The following is a 20,375-nucleotide window of genomic DNA, read 5'->3' on the forward strand; positions in this document are numbered from 1 at the left end:
TGCAATTCACCACTCAACTATCGGGTCTTGTATTTCCCTTCTGTAACTCATTCTTTTGAGAAAAGGTACCTAAGTTGCACTTACAACCCCTTGCTCTGAGCACACAGGAGGTTATGGAAGCCTACACAAAACATCCAACTATTTCACTGCATTGCTACACTGTGGTGACTATAATCCAGAAGCGGTGGAGAGGTACGTCATGAAGAGCCACATTTCTAACAGGGTACAAAGCTGATACGTGCTACTACTTCTTCAGGTAGCTAATTTGCTCTTTTTCCAGACATCCTTTTTCAGCATTTCCAGATTTGCTATGGCACTATGATAGGATGGAGAAGGCAAAGTGGCAGTTGCTCTGCTCTTTATCAGCTGCCTCCAGAGCCTGTAAAGTGCACCTCTTTCCCCCCCCCTCCAACTTTTGTACAGGAATATAAAACCTTCTTTATAAAATGCTCTTTAGTGACAAACACAAGTTTATTTTTAAGCATGGCCATTTTTTGGCATCTAGTACACAAGTACTTTGGGCACAGCAAATACACACTAATCAAATTCGTCAAGCTTAGGAACAAACAAGGCTGAGAAAGTTAACAAGACAAAAATCCCTGTATATAATTGTCTGAGTTGGCTCTTCTGTTAGGAGTTTTAAACTGAGCAGTGTCTTTTGTTACTGTGACATTAATGCAATAAAATACGAGGCCTGAATAATTACACTGCACCAAGAATCTTGGATAGTTTTGGAATTTAAGAGTATGTGTTCACAAGGGGTATGCACGCCCATGCATGTCTGCACACTCATTATAAACCTCTGTTTTTCCATCTCCCTCACCACTGCAAAGCCCCCAGGAACAGCTGAGGGCATCCAGGACAACATCAGTGGCACCTGCTAATTCTTATTGTTGCCATCGCTTAGAACTACGGCACAGCCACAGTACCTTTTCTATAGTGCTTGCTGCTATTTTGACACATTGTTTGTAATAACTACTATCTAAGTTACGGACATACCAAACGCTCCTTTGTATTTGTTTTATTTGGCTTAAACTTTCATTCTAATGAGTAATTCTTCCCAGTGTGTTATATAAACATTTCACAGAAATTCCCCTGCATTCCCATAAAAACACTGTCTATATCAACATGCTCTAAGTTCTCTTAAGGTGAGTTTTCCAGTAAATGCTTCATACCTTTAATGTCATCAACAGTTATGAGAGTCAACTCATAAGTCTATGACTATCTTAACGTTTCCCAAATTGGCTTAGTAATACCATGCTGCTTCATGGTATCCGAGTACTTCTTAGTCTAGAGGTAGGTAGCTATTACAGCTATTCATAGTCACTGGTTCATGTTCATCCCCAGATCTTTGCCTTTTGGCCAATCTATTTCTCTCTCTCAGCAAGCCTTCTGACTGAGCCAGGAGCAGTCTAAATCATTTCCAGATTGTCACATCCACACTCAAATCTGTGCAATGGCACCATGTGCCATTTGCAGCTAGACTGGGTCACATCTTTCATTACTGTTCCATACAGAGCAACAGAAAGATCGAATGGTGACCACACACAGGAGTGAAAAACATGCTGAAGATTCAGCGTTGCAACTCAAAAGGTAAAATGCTCAAACTAAAACTCAGGTTTAATACAGTCAAAAGTGAATTTATAATTAAAGTTATTATCAATGCCACCTGTCACTCTGAAGGCATTTCAACTGTGTGCCAGGTGAGTTAGGAAGGCAGACTGACAGACACAGCAAGATTGTGTATCTGCATTAGCATGAAAAAGCCCAGTGGCATGACTGGGTAGAGAGTTCAGTCTTCCTTACATCAGTCCAGCCTCTCTGCAGATAGAGGGGAATCACAATGGCCTTAGAGATAAGTTTCACAGCGCTTTCATCTTGTGTCGTGTCCCCCATGTTTTTATAAAGGGGGAATTTTTCATTCAAAAGTAAGAGAAAAAACAGCCTGGCTTTTCTGCAGTCACCTCACCTCTCCAAACCACAGCTCACTGTTATTTATTCAAAATTAGCAATTTAAATCACCAACTAAAAACAGAACTCTGTTACAAGACTGCCATATGCCTAACCACAGTACTTGCTAACATAAACATTTCAGTGCCTGTTGAAAGGCAGTGGCCATGTGGGTTTGCTGTTATTTTAACAGGATTACATTAATCCCATGTGCAACAGAGAGAGACACATTCTCATTAGCACCTTTGAACACTTCTATTACCTGTATCTGAAGACGATAAAGTTTTGCTGACTGGAGCACCATGAGAATGGATAGCTTGAATAGAGAAATCCTTTTCAATCATCTTTACTTTAACTGGAGTTTTCACAGGAGAATCTAAGGACCAAGGTTTTGGTTACTGAAATTATTCAAGACATTGAATTATTGAAATTAATAAGAATGTATTATACCAATGTTAAAGCCTGTTCAAATCATGTTTGAGAAAGTTGTTTAATACAAATTCTTTAATGCACGCTCTGTGGTAACCTGACCCCAAAAAGACCTGTCAAGTGTAGGAATTTATTATTTTTAAACATTCTACTGTAATATGCTAGACAACACCCACTTAAGTAATAGATCTTCATTTCAACTTAAAAGAATGCAGTTCTTGGTGAGACTTCATGTAGAGACGGTTTAAGGGTTTTACTTTCATACTTATCCAAAGAAGAAGAATCTACTCCTGAAAGATATGCTAATAAAAAAAAACTTTGTCACAAGATGATACCCATCCTCATTAGAGATTACAATACAGATCAAGGTTAGAAGGCACAGGATGGTCTGTCATCAGCAAACACTCTAAGAGTCTGATACTTTGGTCATGCAGAAAATCAACCACCAAAACCGAGCTGTTCTGCATTATCACCCTGCCATGAAGATTTACAATGTGTATTAAAAGGAGCATTAACCACCTCTCTTGTAAGAACAAGGTTTCATGAAAATTAAAAACCTGATTCTGAAGAATACAAATAATGCCCAACCCTTGGCCTGCAACACACCAGAGAAGTCTGGACAACAGCACCTTTCCTTATATCCCATGTCTCCAACTTCTCCTGGTCCCCACAGATAACCCCAAGAGTGAACACAGGGAGAAGTGGATTTCCTCACCTGTGCTCAGTGGAGATGATCTCCCTTCTAGACGAGGTTTGGTTTTCACAGCAGTTACAGTAGTGACCACAGTCCCACAGGGCATCACAGTGCGATCCTTTTCTACTTTAGTGGCTGGCACTGGAGAAGACACCTGCCACGTCTTTAACTCATTGGGTTCTATGAAAAAGAACTAGGAAGACAAAAAAAATGTCACCTTGGAACCACAGCCAAGCAAGAAGGACACTAACATTTCTAGCTAGTACTCCTTTAATATTTTTATTAATGTTCAAGAGCCAAAAAGCTAATTCTTTTGATAGACACAAAAACCATATGAAGTGTTACCATGCAATCTGAATGCGCTATTACTCAGCCACAAAGCACAATGCACTGCGAGTGACAGTCCAAAGCACAAGGTAAGTATTCACAAGTACTTCCTGACGTAAAAAATCCACCACAAAACCACCCAGACGCAGCAGTACCTCTGCGCTAATGGATCCCAGCCCAGGCCCCGGCTCTGGGCTGCTCTCGCTGGCCCCGCTGCTCAGTGCAAAGCTCTGCTGGCCAGAAGGTTGTTTCCTGAACAAGTCTAGAGGTACAGTCGCCGTTGCAGACAAAGGACCTGGAAGAAATAAAATCAACAAAATCAGCTCACATCTGAGCTGTCGGTATGTCTTAAGGGGGAGAAGACAGGAGAGGAGAAGGAAGGACAGAGGCGGCTCATTGCAAGAACTGGTTCTGCACCGCAGGGCAGAAACACGGCAGTTTTCACAGCTTGCTTTCTGTTTTAACACCAGGCCTCAGCCTGGCCTAGTACTGTGCAACAGGAAAGAACGGAGACATTACTTATTTGCCACTATTTTTTCCCAATATTTTCCCCTGCATATACTGAATGTTTGGGGTAAAAGAAAACATCTAGAAATACTACTATTAGGTTCTGGAACAATCTCCATAACCAGCTACCTGCATCTTTAATTTCAGAGAACCCTCTGGATTCCTGGTAAACGGGTGTATCATTAAGAATATTCTTTCTTAATTTCAACTTTAGAGCAAGGTCAGCATTTCTCCTGTTGCTCCCCTTACTTTATTTGCTACACTAGACTGGAGCAAACTGTTAGCAAAACTACTGCACGATTTTAGAGATGAAATTCTACTTTTCTGTTTAATTCAAAGACAAGTAGAGATCTACATTATATTCACGTTACTCAGCTCTCATTAATGTGATTCTACTTTGAGTTTTCTATTCAAATTTTTGGGAGAAGAATACCTAAGATGGTTTGGGGATGGCAGGCAGGGGAGGAAGACGATTGTCACTGCAACCAATTGCAACCTTTTTCTTCAAGAAACCAGGCTGGTAGTTACACTCTCAGTAGGATGTAGAACATTACTGGTTTTGTTTCAAAGACCCACTACTAAAGATGCTCAGGTACAGGTAAGATTAAACTTTATGCAACAAACAATATACATTTGCTGACTGTATATAGATCCCATTTTTTTTGCTAAAAATAAAAAAATAGTATCCATACCAGAGAAATTTTAAGTATTTGTCTACGTTTGACTTCCCAGTCCCTCCAGTAATCACAGATATGCAAGGTATTGTACAACTTTGTGCATCTAGATTATTCAAAATAAAAATAAACAGAGTAACCCCAAATTAAACACAGTCCATTTGTATATACTACTTTTTAACTGTGGCTGAGATAAAATATTATAGCCTAATAAACTACAGGCCAAGCCTTCATCTACTATCACAAGACACCACGAGTACGGTTATTTTTTTAATCACCAGGTATGAAGACCTTCAGCCAACGTTTTCCTGAACTAAGCTGAATTATGACTGATAGTACTAAACCACAGAGAAATAGGTGTCAAAAAGTAATATTTCTTTTGTTTGTTTTAGACCTGAAACCTCACATAAGAAGGAAAAAGCAAACAGATCCAAGATCTGAAATGCAGTTGCTATATTTCCAGCTACAGCAAAATTCTGTATCAGTAAAATAACATGCAGTGTATAGGAGAAGAATTTATGATGTTTTGTCACCACTTCAATAAAGCTCAAGTAATGAAGTACTTGGTGCAAGTTTACAAAGCTCATGCAAATACCTAAACATGCTCTCTGGTCTCAGCACCCACCTACCCTTTACCCCCACTAGAAAGGTAGTGCTTCTCCAAATAAACCAAATGCAATCGAGTAGTGGACTTTTCTTGCCACTGAAGGCTAATTGTAAATTACAACAACAGAATCAAATAGTAAAAATGTTTCAGCCCCCATGTTTTATACTTAATCCAATATAATCAGAATTAGTGTATTTTATACCTGGTAATTGCTAGGCAACGTCTGGGGCTTGAAAAGGAATGATTTAGGATTAACACCCATGATTCCCCTTCAGTCACAGAAAGGCTTAGAAAGCCTAACTAACAGTGAATCTGTTAAAAGTTTAGAAACCTGAAAAATCAGGATATCAGCCGATGGCAGACTCAGTACGTTGACAGTCTAGAAAGAAACTCAAGGTTTCTCTATAACCTTAACTCAGAGGAGGAGAGAGACATGCGAACAGTAGATTCTCTCTTCTGTCCATGATTACTGATGGAAGCAAGACTGTACACATAGACAACACTTAACCCAGGTCAATCAGTGTTGCCCAAGAACTCTGCAACTTTCCATGGATTCCAACTCTGGGACCTACATTTGAGGACAAGCTCAGAGAGTTTAAAAACACAAACTTAAGTCATAAATTTTCCCCAAGTTGCCTGTTTTGTACAAGTTTGGCTGGCTATTTTCAGCTGATCTCCATTGCACAGCTGTGCAATGTGTTCCCCCGCCCAGGCTCCCTAGAGCCGACCTTGAGGCATACCAGATTTCACTGCCAGGACATGTCAGCAGAAGACATCTATGTCTTAATGCAGGGTCAGAAATCTGTCAGTTGCTTGTTTGACTGTGCAGCCAGGTAGGACTTAAGGACTTATGTCAACATTTAGCAATGCTCACAAACTGATCATGCAAAACAATTCAGTTTCAATACTTACTATCCAATTTCCCATCTTCTACTATCTGCAGTTGCAATGCTTTTGATTTGGCACTTAGTTCCCTGTGAAGTAAATAAAACTTATGTTAGGTCTTTGCAGGTGAGCAGATTTTCTTTCTCACCTAGGTTTTCCCCTTTCCGGTCGCCAACACACAAACGTTTCCTGGCCCGCACCAAGCCAGCCAGCACCACTTGCTGACCGAGCTGGGCAGCACCACATGGCAGCACTGCTGGGTATGCTGCATGCATAGCGTCTTTTTCACCTCAGGTAAGACTGACTGAAGGGATCATAAGTCAGAAAACCACAGCCTGGTTCCCTCCAGCACTGCTGCACAACGTCGATTTCTTAAAAATTCTGAGGCTTTCTTCCCCCCAGTAATTGACAAACACTGCCCTTCAAGCTGATGTTGGTCCCTGTCTGACTGCTATACCACAGCGCTAAGAAGCTACTTTTTCCTGGCAGGATCAAATTTCTAAGTCAAGATCCCAGAACAGGTCCAATCAACAACCTATTCAAAGCCGTGGGATATCCTGTCAAAGCAGGAAAGTGTCCTGCAAAAGCAGGATACGTGCAAGTAAACAAAAGCAGTTACAGGCTAAGGTGAGAAGAGTAAGACTCAAGGATGTTGCAAGATAACAAGAACTAGTTTCTTTTTGACAGAACCAATGTGAACTATCAGCAGAATTACTGGCATATGCAGTGCCTCATAAGATAGTCTAGACAATGGATACAACACAGGGAGATTCCAACTGGACAAAAGAGGGAAATTTTTCATTACAAGAAAAATCACCCATTGGAATAATCTCTCCAGGGAACTGGTGGATTCCCCAACGTTGGACAATTTAAGATTCAGCTGAACAGGGTGCTGGGCCATCTTGTCTAGACTGTGCTTTTGCCAAGAAAGGTTGGATCAGATGATCCTTGTGGTCCCTTCCAACCTGGTGTTCTATTATTCTATTATTTGATACAAAACATTTCCTATAATTGAAACAGTGAAGAAAACTGAGTACCTACTGAAGAACCTTCCAGTAAAACTTCATTTTATAACCTTCTCAGCAGGTGCTCTGCCAAAAACCTTAAAGGCATATATGTATGTATTTTATTTTTATGCCTTCATTTCAGGACAGTGTGATCTTGGTTACAGGCATCCCACCTCCGTTAGTTGCTGTGGGACATAATCTATGCAGCAGGTATTACGCTTTTCCCTGCCACTCCCATCCCCTCCTGCATCTCCAAACCTTGAAAGGAAGCACCTTGATGGTACTATTGACACTCTTCCCATGAAGCTAAAGCAGAGCCTGACATGGTGGTCAATGCACTGGTCTTCAGACTGGTGGGTATTTTCGTTTATTAAGAAAGAAAAGGGGATAGTGGGGGAATGTAAGCTTGAAATAAGGTATGCAGCCAAATCCTGATCAGTCATCTATAGAAGTCCCCAAGCTTACCTCATGCACTTTTGAAAAGCAGCCAATGCTGTGGAAAACCCAGCATTATCCCTAGCATCAAGGGCAAATTCCAGTCAACTTAATCACATCCTGCCTGCCCTCTCTCTGCATTTTCAGTGAGAAAGGGTATTATTCTGACAAACTTCCTGTCCAAAATCGCCAGGAACATGTCTGCTCTGCAACACAGAGCATGGGTGCTGTTCTACCAACAGATGGCTGAAGTGATTCACAGACCCAGTGGCTGAAACACTTCGAGATACTCTAGAATGGAAACCTGTTACAGAAGTGCATTTTCCCCCCTCTTATTGTGGAGAAGAAATTGCATCACATTAATCCTTAAGTCTTGATGGCAACGCAGCACACTGTCACAGAAAAACACTGTCTGATCTGCGGCCTTCCACAAAAACTGTAGGGCCTCATAACTAAAATCAGACTTCAAAAGCCATCGGACTGTGCGTGTCTGGAGGAAGAGAGCTTCCTATCTGGTTTTCCACTTGACAGCAGGAGGAGAAGCAGTTCCACACACCACCATCAGAATACAAAAAAAATGTGAGTCCTTTCAGTGTTGCTCTACAACGTCACTTTTTCTTTACTGACTATAGTGACTTCTAATCAACTCCAACCCCTGCAACGCATGCAGAGGTATCCAGCGTTCCCAAGCCCTGTACAACCTGTGATGACCGATCCTGGTGCCTTCCTTCAAATCAAGCAGCCCCTGTCGCATTTCCCCTCAGCCCCCCCTGTTTCTGCAGTGGACGCTCCATAACGTTCACAGGCGCAGTCCAGCAGACTGCGATGAGGAGGCAGAAAAAGGTCTCTGCACTGCACGCTCACTCCCCCTTCAAGCTGAGGAGGAGCACACAGAAGTGCACTCCGCTCCCTAAGGAAGGGAGGATTCAGCAGACAGGCACAGGTCTGCATACACACTCAGTTCCTTGTAAACTAAGACTCTTGCTTTGCAAGAGAAGGAAAGGGTACAGTGGATACCGGCTTTTGACTAGGCAGCGAAGAAAAACGTCACACAAAAGCAAACGCCTTACTCTCTAAAATATATAATTCTATACATATATGTAGAGAGAGAAAATGAATTGACATGGGAGAAGAAAGTTACAGAAAGAACCAGAGAGACTCCACTGTGCATGAAGTGCCTCTCACCTTAATAATCTGCTAGAAAAAAACCCCAAACAAACAAGCAGTATTTGCTGTATGTTGCATGGCAGCATCTCTATGCCGTTCCCCTGGGAAGCTGCTTCTGCCTGCCCGTGCGGGTGTTTAAAGCCCCTAGAGAAACATCCCTCTGACCCACCCTGCCATCAGTGACTCCGCCTTCCTCAACCTGTACAATACAGAAGCTACCAGATATTTCTGCTCTGCTGATAGAAAGTGGAAATTAAATGAGTTTTACAACTGGTCACTCTTGACCTTATTTACAGAAGCTGTGTGAATAGAAGAATACCATGCAGGCTGCCCAAAAGTCTCATTTTTGTTCTACAGAAAAACAAACAAACAAACAACAAAACACTCTAGTTAGTTTTACAGTCCCTTTTTAACCACAGCCACCATTCTTTTAGATGGTCATTTTTTTTACACGTGTACATTTTCCTCTCGGGGAGGGAACAGAGAGACATCAGATTTCCTCAACTGCAGTTTTCAAGGTAAAGTGACTTTAAAACCTTGTTAACACTTTTTTTTTTGGCACTGTATGAAATGACAGGGTGATTTATTATGCTTGTTACCGCTGTCGTTTACCAGCAACACATATCTGCCATGAAAGATCTAGAGACCTATTTGATCTTATATCCATGCAGAAGGTAATTAGATACCCTGAAGTCCCTGCCAGCTCCAGATTTCTCTGAGGCCACACGACTGGACATATTTCTAAATGCCATTCTTCCCTCAGAGACCTCACACAGTTTAAGTAAAAAAAGATGCTTTACTATAGAAGTATTCTCAGTAGGTTAGTTACTTACAAGATAAACTCTTCCTTCCAAAAGGGATTTGCAGCATTTTTGGCTACAGAGCTGGAAAACTTCTGCATAGGGTCATTCAACTGAACTATACACACAAGGTTTGTGCTGCCTGTAAGGACGAGAAAAATCAATATCCAGTTATTAATACTCCATCACCAAGAGGCACACTTACTGAAAAGAAAGCAAAGAACCCCCTTCCATACATACTGCACTTTTGAATAGACTATTGCAAACACTTCCCCACTCTCCCACAGGATAAATTGCTTTCCTCTGTTCGCAAACCATCTACATTAATCATGATGGTCCAGATTGCAACATCATTGCCTTACTCACTGTTTTACGTAGTATGAAACATGACAACCCAGTCAAAATTCTGGCATGAAGCAAAAAAGGGCAGGCATGCAAAGATCAAACAGGATAAGGAGACAGAATGAACAGCAAGGAGGTGGCAGTGCGGGAGTAAAGTTGCTTTCAGCTGCTTTAAAAAAAACAGAAGTTTTCTAAGTTCCTACTGGCCACAGTCACAGGGGTTTCTTTGGACATCAAAACAAGCTTTTTCTGCTAGCAAGTGAATTATGACAGTAGCATTAATGAACAACGGCTTTGTAGAATGCAGCTTTTAACAAGTTCATGACATTCTAGAGTACTGATGCAGAATTATCTCTACCTTGATCTTGAAATGTAATAGCATGGCAAATTGGCATATTAGAGTAGTTACTAATATATTGCTGCTCCAAGGGGAAATAGTTTGCACAATGTGCTCTTCTTGAAACAAATTATTTTGGATGGCTTTCACACCATCAGAAATAATTTCAGTCCCAGCATTCCAAAATATCAAGGAAAGCAACAAAACGCTCAGCACTGACTGTGTGAAAAGCCAACAAAAGATATGTTGCCTCCAGTTCTCCAGAAGGATCTAGGTTTATATTTACTACCATCAACTCTCAGTTGTCCTCTGGTGGTGCATCAGTGCTGTGGATGAGCCCTACCTCAGGCACAGAAGCAGCTTGGGCCTGGCAAGGTTATTAGAGGAGACCAAGCGCTGTGTACACACAGCTTATTTGGGATCCCAGCTAACCCCGGAGTAAGTAGTTTAGCTGCTTTCACAGCGAGCTGAGCCCAAGTTAATGAACCTGGCATGGTTTTCTGTTAACCCAGCCACATGTCTCTGCAGCCTGCTCTTCCTGCCAGCAGCGCTCAGCAGCCCGGGGCAGAAACGCCTGTACAGCTCTGTCTGAAATGACACCGGAGCCACTGACCGACTGATACGGAACAGGGTATTTCAGCATTTCTGCACCCCACACCCTGGTGTGCACAACTAACAATTTTTTCCTTAACAGCAGAAATCACTTTTGCCCTATATGATACACTGTGGACCACGCGGTACTAAATCTAGGATAATCTTTGTTTACATACACAAAGGAGACAAAAATGGGCACAGCTCAGAAACAGAGACCAGTTCTGCTACTGGTTACGCAGCAGTTGAACGTATCTATAGGAAAGCCACAAGCTCCTATAGACCATGTTAGCATCCATGGTTTATAGGATGATAATGATCAAGACAGGCAAACTGCTCCTCTTCAGCCCTCTCTGTATCTATGCAGATGAGCCTGCAATACTGCACACTCAATAATTATTGAGTCTCAGAGTTGCGAAAGGATAAATTAATTATTGCTGCAAGACAAGGCCAGGAAAAGGGAAGAGGCAGCAAGCTATGTCCAGAAGCTAGCATCTTCCCAGCTGTGCAGTATTTCCACTAGATTTCTAGTGTACCAGCTAAACCCCACTATGAAGCTTTATTTCTCACACTCAGTTCCAAAGCGTTTACACTCTCAGAGCTGCTAGGGAATCAGCAAAATTCCTTCCATCTCCTTTTAGGAAAGCAAATGGTGAGTTTGCCTCTCAATATCTGGGTTCCCAAAGCAGAGCACATTAATTGTACCCTCTTCCTCTCATTTTCAGGGAGGAGGCAGTGAGGCTTTTCGTAAGATGAATCTTCTGTTGCATGCACATAAAGGTATCTCATCTGATGACTTTTAAAGGCAGCCAAAATGATCGGCTCTTGTAAAGTTTAGTTTAGCTTGCAAAATTGTAGAGTAGTATCAAATTCTGAATGAGTTTTCCTACAATCTACAGTTTCCAGCACAGTTTTATTTATATAGGACATTTCACTGCAAAGAGTTCCAGAAATGTTTTAAAAATCATTTGTTTAAAAAAAAAACGGTCTGCAGAAAAGTTTTAAGGGAACCACTTCCAACCAGGACAAGCAAAGCAGCATTATGCAAGAGTCTAGGGCAGAAACCTATTACATCTAACTGAAAAAACGAGTATAGCAAGTAGGATATATTTATCCAAAACTAATGCCTTGCCCAACTTAGCAGCCACAAGCTTCCACTAAAAAGACTGCTACAGAATTGTTAGTGACCATAAATAACAGAGCCTCAAATTTGCATTTCCACTGACACTATCTGAAATCTGCTTGCTCGTGCCTCAAACAGTGATGGACGCATGTTTGCACTTGACTAAGTCTGAATACTTGCTAGACAGGCTTGGTGCTTCTTTCCAAAACCAACACTGCAACTTCAGTAGGCAGTGACTTCCTTTGTGGTTTCATTCTCTACTTGCACTCCCTCACCTACCTACAGAGGTACTTTATGAGGGGGAAGAAATCCCTGACAACACATCATCACTGTTGAGAAGAATTTACATCGATAATCAGATATTACATAAATCAGCAAATCGTTCAAAAGTAAAGCAAAGCAGCTGTAAAAACAAGGTAATACTGAACCAAACCAATGTCACTGCTAACAGTTAATGGAGAGTTGGATTTGAGTGTCTCGTCTCAGGTATACCCAAAGTGGTAAGTTTTAGTAATTAAAACTAAAATCCAAAAAATAATCAGCCAACTTTATAAACACACTCACTTCTTTTTCAACAATGATGTATTTGTTTACAAAAAGATCAAGATGTTCAAATACTCAAACCAAAACACACGCAGTTTTGTAAAAGAATGACTAAGTCTCTTTTTCAGAGTACAGCAACTTATTACATCTTCTTTTGAGAGAAAGTTGTAACCCAGAACTTTCAATTTATTTCATCTGAAAGGAATAAACCCCGCAATCTCGCTTGAAAAGGAGCAGCATCGCATGGGCTACGTTACCTGCAGCACTGTGATCAGTTAGGTTCACCGCAATGTTCTTCACCAGCAGTTTGAGTTCATGAGCCCTTGGAGGTTTAGGTGGACTAGTGCCCTGAGGGAGAAGGCTTGTGTTCTGTACATTCTGTGAAAAGCAAGCAGAACAAGAGGGATCACACATACACAAATACCAAACACTTTTAACTTCTGTCACATTGATACAGGGAAGCAGATGTGTGATGGGGTGTAACATCAATAGACAGCCACACGAGAGTTATGATCACAAAGCTTTCACTTCCAAAGGCTATATTGTTTTAAATAATGTGTTCCATTTGTTTCTGATCACTGAACAGTGTTAAACTTTCATTTGGTCATGAATATGTAACAAAACCACGAAGCAGAAGGACATTTCTCAAAAGATTTAGGTAGGAATAAGACTTACCTGAACCTCCTTTATATCTGTAGGCCTTGTACTCAACACTACAGATGGAGAAACTGAGCTAAAGAGGTTCTTCAAAACATCTCTGAGTGTTTCAGTTATTGCACGTGCCCCTGCTGTCTGTCCCTAAAAGGAAAGAAACAATCAATGCTTCTCAAAACTCTGAAAAAAGAAGTTAAGGTAAAATTTAATTTGGTATATCTAAACTAGCAAAGCCGTTGAACATTAACTTTGTCAGAGAGAGACATGGTTTCTGTTGCCAACAACAAAATATAACAAGAAATCATGCAAATAATTACTTGAATTTCTATGTTGTGCACTAAAGGAAAACTAGAAATTTACACTGAAAATGCCACATGCTATTCTGAGAATTACGAAGCCACAGCTATTAGCCACAAAACCAGAAGTTTCATTAACAGTTTATATCTTATGATGGTATTTTTAAAGTTTTTGTACTGCTCTGCACTCCACTGAGAGAGCAGATCAGGTCATCAGATAAGCAGATCGGCACTGTTCCAGTGATTTAATGGGAGTTATGCCATCTTGCAACAGCTGAGAGGGAGCTAATCCTGTGCTGCGCTGAAAAAAATATTACAGTATCTCCTGGAGGCCTTCAACCTTGCTGAAAAGTGTCCTGTATGGACAGACAGTCATGCTGCTCTGGGGGACTGACTTGTATGTTTGTCAATTCAAAAATCTCATGGCAATCTGTGCTTAGCACCAATGTCTCTGATGGATGAGAACAGAACACAGATTTTGCTTACATACGTAGCTTCACACGATTAATTGTAAGGTGTATGAAGACTGTGAACTGCCCCTGACCTCCCTGCGCTCCTGGAGAAGCCTGCTTCCCATGCCACGCTCTTCAGATAGTCTCTTATGCTCGGTTATCTACAGGGAGTGGATTTTTAAATTAAACTATCACAGAAAGTGCAGTGTGATAACCAACTGCTCTAAAGGTGGGACAGGAGAAATCTGACAGGTTTCTTTTCTAAAGAAAGGACTGAAGTAAGAGACGAAGATCAAACCTAAATAACAGAGGGCTCATCCACCTTTTCTGATCTGATACTGCACCTGAGAGACTTTGCTATTACAGAACTAGGCTTTAAAGGAAAGGGAACTGATTTACAGATGCAGGTACAGAACTGGAGAATCCAATAATCACAGAAAGCAGAAAAAGGTACCCTTCTGCATGCTGCTGTCTGACAGGAGAACGCCTACAATTAGTGTACCATGGCCAACAAACACGGCCTTGCTGCAAAGAGAAGGCAGACTCGTGACAAGGACACCCAATTTGCACCAGCAGGGAGATCAAGCCTAATCCTGGTAGATTCCCTTGGTAACACTGCAGCCATGCATCACCAGCAGTCAGCACTACCCATCATAGAATTATAGAGTGGTTTGGGCTGGAAGAGACCTTCAAAGCTCATCTAGTCCAACCCTGCTGCCTTGAGCAGGGACATCTTCAACTAGATCAGGTTCCTCAGAGCCCCGTCCAGCCTGGCCTGGAATGTCTCCAGGGATGGGGCATCTGCCACCTCTCTGGGCAACCTGGGCCAGTGTGTCACCACCCTCATCATAAAAAGTTTCTTCCTCACATCTGCCCTAAAACTCCCCTCTTTTAGTTTTAAACCATTGCCCCTTGTCCTGTCGTAACAGGCCCTTCTAAAAAGTCTGGCCCATCTTTCTTATAGGCCCCTTTTAAGTACTGAAAGGTCACAATAAGGTCTCCCTGGAGCCTTTCTCTGCCCCAGGCTGCTGCAGCCATGCAGCACAAGGAAGGCGCGAGGCAGGAACAGAATCTCCCACAGCCGCATCTCTGTGAACGTGCCAGAACAGGGGCTTTGCTCTGCCACCCTGGACACCCAGCACCACACTCCTCCATTACAGACAGCTCTCAGCACGAGCGCCAATCTGTAATTTCAAAAGACTTGGTCCCTTCTTAGGTGCAGGAGAATGATGGTGCAATGACTTCTGCACTCCTAAAGATTTGCTTGCAGCTTGCACAACAGGTCAAATAGATTTGGAGTAACAGCCCTTTCCCAACTACCCAAGTGTTACAGAAACATTTAGGGTGTTTCATAAAAATCCCAGGAATGTTGTGTACAGAAATCCTGTTTCACAGCCTGCTTACCTAACCGCCCCTTCATGACAGGTCGCTACGGTTCAAAACACACAACAGCATCGACCAGTCCCAGAGAATCTCTGCTTTGTTCACACTGTGATCCCTCAAACAACCACCAAAACAAGAGGCAGCAGCACATTTCTGCAACTTGCAGATAATGCTCTTCTACTTTAAAAAAATATTGAAGTAAATTAAGCTGCCAAAAGCTTCAGTTTCAGTAATTTCATTACCCATGTTATTTAAATAAGCAGATAAATCGTGGTTAGTTTTCACTGTTTTAGAGGTAATTGCCCTCCCCTGTCCTTACCTAAACACTGTTTGATGAAGAACACTGTCAAATTGCAAAATCCTACCTGCCTTTCACTTTGCTGTCAAGCTAATCTAACATTTGTTATTTAACAGTAAGAACAGCAACCATCGCCACTGGACTTCTACTCATAAGTATTTTCTGGTGTTTCCATAGTTATTAATATTTGGAAAACAGTTTGGTTCAAGACCCTCCTGTCAGCCCAACCTCATTTTTAACCATCCTTATTTGCAAAGTACTGCTGCATCTCAACGCCCTCTACAAATAAAGCTATAATGGCTCAACTGCCAACTAAAAAGGTTTAAGACAACGCGTTTTACTCCGGGTTTGACATGGGTTAGGGGCACGCAGCCAGAGACCACAGTCCCTTGGGGCACATGAAGTCACCACATGCCAACCCAAGCCCTGCTATTCATCCAGATTGCCAAACGCAACTCAGGTTCACCCAGTTATTATCAAGACAAAGCAGGTTATTATACCCACCTTGTCTGACTGATGACAAAACCACTGTGTAGATAATCACAAGCAATTAAAGGTATTTATTTGTAGACACAATATTGCTTCCAAAAGAGGTAAAAACAAGACGCAAAAGCTGGCATTTAAAAGCTGAAGCAATTTCCAAGGTGTAGGTTGCTCACTGATTTTAGCTCTCTGTTTATTGCCTTCCCTGTTCCCTAAACGCTAATAGAAACTTCAAAGTGAAAACAAAGCCCATAGCTATTAAGAACTTAACAGGCTCATTTTAAAACCACAGACTAAGCACAAGAAGTTGCAACTCCTTTGCAACCCTGGACGTGGGCATCTCTCAAAAAACAGGTTGTGAAGTCCAGTGACTGTAACAGAGTCACCTGCATTTGTCAGTAAGTACTTAATCACTGTTCAATATGTGGATGACCAGCATGCCACCCCCAACACGTGAAGCTCATTTACACTGCTACGCATACACAGTAAAATCTACCTAAAAACCCACTTCAAAAGACTCGTCTGTCTTTAGTTACAAATTTCACATTTTTATGTACAAAAATTGTGGTAATAAATTACTAAGATTCTGGGTCACTCGCTACAGGTCTTTAGAAGCAGCTCTACTATACAATAAACCTATTTTTTAACGAGGCCTTCAGTCAGAAAACCAACTTCACAAAACAAAAGCAAGTCTTCACTCACTGTTGTAAGAAAGGCTTTAGTCACCAAGTTTGTGCCAAAAAAAACTGTGAAGGGTCAAAGGCAGAAAAGAATCTCTGTCATGAAATTATTTCAAGGGACGTCCCAAATAAAGTCCTCCAATGAATAAGTGTTAATAGTAAGATAAGGTGCAATTCCAAAAGCATCAAGATATTTTTAGATCATCCACCGTTTCCTGAAATAATTGTATTTTTTAGAGCTGTTTCTGAACTACTGCCAGATTTCAAAATTGGTCTAAGTTAAGGATGGGGCAACTTCATAATTCCTTTGATGGAAATACCATTGCAACTGTTTTCTTTTGATTACTATTTTAGAAGTGCTCTGAGAGAACGTTTTTAGGAACAGATGTTTTTCACATCTTTGAATTTGGATGAAAATTTTTTGCAAAGCCACTTGTCTGTCTAATATGGACTCAATTTATCTTTAATGCTTCAGTACTCTTGGAAAATGCTTCTGGATTTCAGAGGTGTAGGGTTTTGACAGGTGAGCCATGGCAGATTTCACTGAAGCAGCTCAAGATGGAACTGCCAACAGGTGCCAGTCCCATGCTTCTACCAAATGCAGCCAGCAGAACAGAATGGGTATTTTTGTTTCAGCTCTTCCAGCCTCACCGGACACTTTAGCTCTAGACACTGCTACTGCTGACCTAAAGCATTACACTGGTTTTGCACTGAAGGGGTGGAGACCCTTCTTCTCTACATTATGACAAAAGTTACCGACTGACCTCCTGTACTGTTGGCTGGATTTCAAAGTTGGTTTCACTGGCGTTAATGAGGAGCCACTCAACTTTGACATCTTCTCCTTTGTCTTTCACGTAGAGCTGAAGCTGTGGATAGGAAAGCAGTTATTGGAGAGTGTTCTTGTGTCCTATAAAGAATTGTACTTCGAGCTCCATACTAAGGCTCACCAAAGGAAGAATGATACCAGTTTCTAATTACTTAAATTCAAAGCGACAGTCTAAGAAGGCAGAAGTTACTTAAGCTTTGAGTGCATGCCAGTCAAAAAAAGGGTATTGTTGTTCTACACATCCAGGGAGTTTACCCCACAGGTTATTTATCCACACTCACCTAAAGAGGCAGCTTAATTTATGAATTTATCACTTGCTCCAGAGGGAATCTGTAATATTATTAAACATTTCAGATGAGACGTTAACTAAAGGAAGAAGAGAGAGAACAACTCTTTACCTGCAGGTGAAGTGGAGACAGTTTAATGCTGTACGACTGACCTTCCGCAGCCACGGGTGAAGTATCTGAGACAGTGACAACAAATTTGACAGAATCTCCCACAACATTGCAAGAAACCACCTAAAGAAATGAAAGGAGTGGGGGGAGACAAAAGAAAGGAAAAAAAATTAGTCTTCAGAAGAAGGTTTGGTGAAGGCAAGAAATGAACTAAGGAAGGACTTTAAGCTACCAGAATTATGCTACATTCTGCAGGAGGGAGATTTCTAAGCAATTTCTTTAACATCCCTACCTCCTTCTGTACATTCACTTCTAAAAACTGTAGTTCAAGTGTTTGCTTCTGGACATGGAATTTAATAACTAGAAATTCTCATATTTTCCAAAATTTATTTTGTATTGTTATCCAATACAAAACTAATACCTGACAAGGACTCCTTTATGTTTCACGTTTCTGTATACTAAAAGCTCAAAGATCACAATTTTGCATAAGGGGGACGAAGAAGTTTGCTCTTCTTCTTTTTCTGCTCTGAACTAAGTAGTCTACCTTAGGACAGCTGGCTTCACCGAACAGTATTTGATTTAGAGGTATCCTACAAATGTGAAACTTTGGTATAACTCTGCTGCTGCAAAAGAGGATTTTGCCTGAGTAATTCCAGTTCCAAGTGGGGTGGGAAGGGGCAGAAGCCTTTAAAAGTTTATTCAAGTCTTTGACTGAACTAAGAAAGGCCCTGAAATTTGGTGACGAACTCATATGTCTGGGAAAAGTTTGTATGTCACTTGAAGGCAATAGACTTCATTGAATACACTCCCTCACTTTTATGAGCAGTAATTTAACTTGTTATCACACTGAGTTTACAAACACCAAAATGGTTTTTCCTCCTTCTCCTCTGCAAACTGACTGAGGTGCCAGAGCTGCTATGCAAAATTCCCGGAGTGTGCAGAAAGCGCCTGGTGGCACAGGAATGCCCCAGGTACACAAGTCAGAAATCACTGATTACACCAGAGAGAGAAGCTCCCTTTGCAAACAGCTCTGCTGGTTGAAGACAGCTGCTGGTCACTGTCCCCAGAGCTCCACCTTGGAAAGGACACTTGAGCCCTCCTTCAGCTGACTCAGGCAAACTCAACCACGTTAATGCAATGTGCAGACAAATAATTTGCTGCAAGATTTGTTTGATGGAAACTCTGCATGTGTGCTATTAAGTTATATTTGCGCACTTACTGCTTCACTTATGGGCACTGGAATTGAAGATGAAGGCTTAAAAATGAATAATGTACCTTCTGGAAGATCCTTATCAGTCTCTCGTTAAATACATTTAATCTCCCTGGGCTCTATAGCATACATTTTAAGAAGGACTAGAGCATTATCTGCGGCTCCAGAGCACATCCATTAAGGCAGAGACTTAATTACCAAGGAGTGGGGGGAAGGGGTGGACACGACAAAAATCCCAATCACACCCACAAGCAACAAGATTTGCCTTTTCAGGTTTGTCTTCTATGAATTATAGTTTAGAAGTGGACAAATCAGTTTCCTTCACCTCTTTCTAAAGTCTAAATTCCTTCAAAAGTGATTTCTGACCCTTAATCCCACATAATCAACATGAACACCCATGACTATGTTATAACATAAAAGATTTTTAAGAATTTTTAATAGCTAACAAGACCAACTCCTTTGATTTGTGAGGATAGATTGGCATGATAGCTCGTATGTTCTTCCCTCTTTTTTGAGAGTGGAGGAGAGAAAATGACAGGTCTGATGCAAAAGCTGCTGACACTTGCATGTCCTAAATGCAGTGGTTTATCATCTGTGAACATTTCATGAGACATGCATAGGAAGTTCAGTGCATTGAGAACAAGTTGGACTTGCTGCACATGAGATGTGAAGCCATTTGTCTGGAATTTCTGGATGCCTAAGAGCCAAGGTTGCCAGGTACGTGGTTGATTACTGCTTTAGGAAAAAAGTGGTAGGAGAGTTGATAGATGAGCTCACGTGCCAGTTTTTTCTTAATCATGTTTACTTCAAAGTAAATGATGGAAACAGGCACTGCAGGTGGTGGAACTTTCACTCTTCTTTCTACATCTTGTCAAGAGATGCTAAAGCAATTTTTAAAAATATTTATACCTTTAGTTTAAGAGATAAATAAATTAATCAAGGAGACTAAAAGCCCAAACCGGTAGGCTTTTTTGTATATAAATTGATTAATTTATTTTCTGCCAAAGACATCTACCAAGTCCTACTCCTCTTCTCCCCTCACTTTTAATAAAACAACTGGTCCTCAGGTACAGAGGTCTGTTAATATTTAATCCAATCAGAAAAAGGAGTGGTTCCATGAATATTAATGAATCCCTTTGTTCTGGGAACAGGATGGATTATGGAGTCAGAATACTGAGAGGAGTAGAATCCTGGGCTAGAATTTGAAGAGAAAGCTGTTCTGTTTTCATCTAAGACGCTGCCACAAGTGGTAAAAAGTTGATTAAAGAGACTGCAACTGC

General features: G+C 41.2%; 1 protein-coding gene across 3 annotated transcripts in view; it reads right to left on the reverse strand.

The window, feature by feature from the left end:
• Positions 1-20,375, reverse strand: part of C2CD2 (C2 calcium dependent domain containing 2) — a 43,324-nt gene that overhangs the window by 12,840 nt on the left and 10,109 nt on the right. For all 3 annotated transcript variants that reach the window (XM_065068642.1, XM_005514882.3, XM_065068647.1), the window contains exons 3-11: positions 17,889-18,008; positions 17,429-17,530; positions 13,094-13,216; positions 12,676-12,796; positions 9,516-9,624; positions 6,101-6,162; positions 3,556-3,695; positions 3,095-3,266; positions 2,213-2,326 (exon numbers count right to left, since the gene is read on the reverse strand). In XM_065068642.1, coding sequence (XP_064924714.1) covers positions 2,213-2,326; positions 3,095-3,266; positions 3,556-3,695; positions 6,101-6,162; positions 9,516-9,624; positions 12,676-12,796; positions 13,094-13,216; positions 17,429-17,530; positions 17,889-18,008 — 1,063 coding nt within the window. The remainder of the gene's footprint in view (positions 1-2,212; positions 2,327-3,094; positions 3,267-3,555; positions 3,696-6,100; positions 6,163-9,515; positions 9,625-12,675; positions 12,797-13,093; positions 13,217-17,428; positions 17,531-17,888; positions 18,009-20,375) is intronic.

Source organism: Columba livia, chromosome 1 (assembly GCF_036013475.1).
Source record: "Columba livia isolate bColLiv1 breed racing homer chromosome 1, bColLiv1.pat.W.v2, whole genome shotgun sequence".
Taxonomy (NCBI): Eukaryota; Metazoa; Chordata; class Aves; order Columbiformes; family Columbidae; genus Columba; species Columba livia.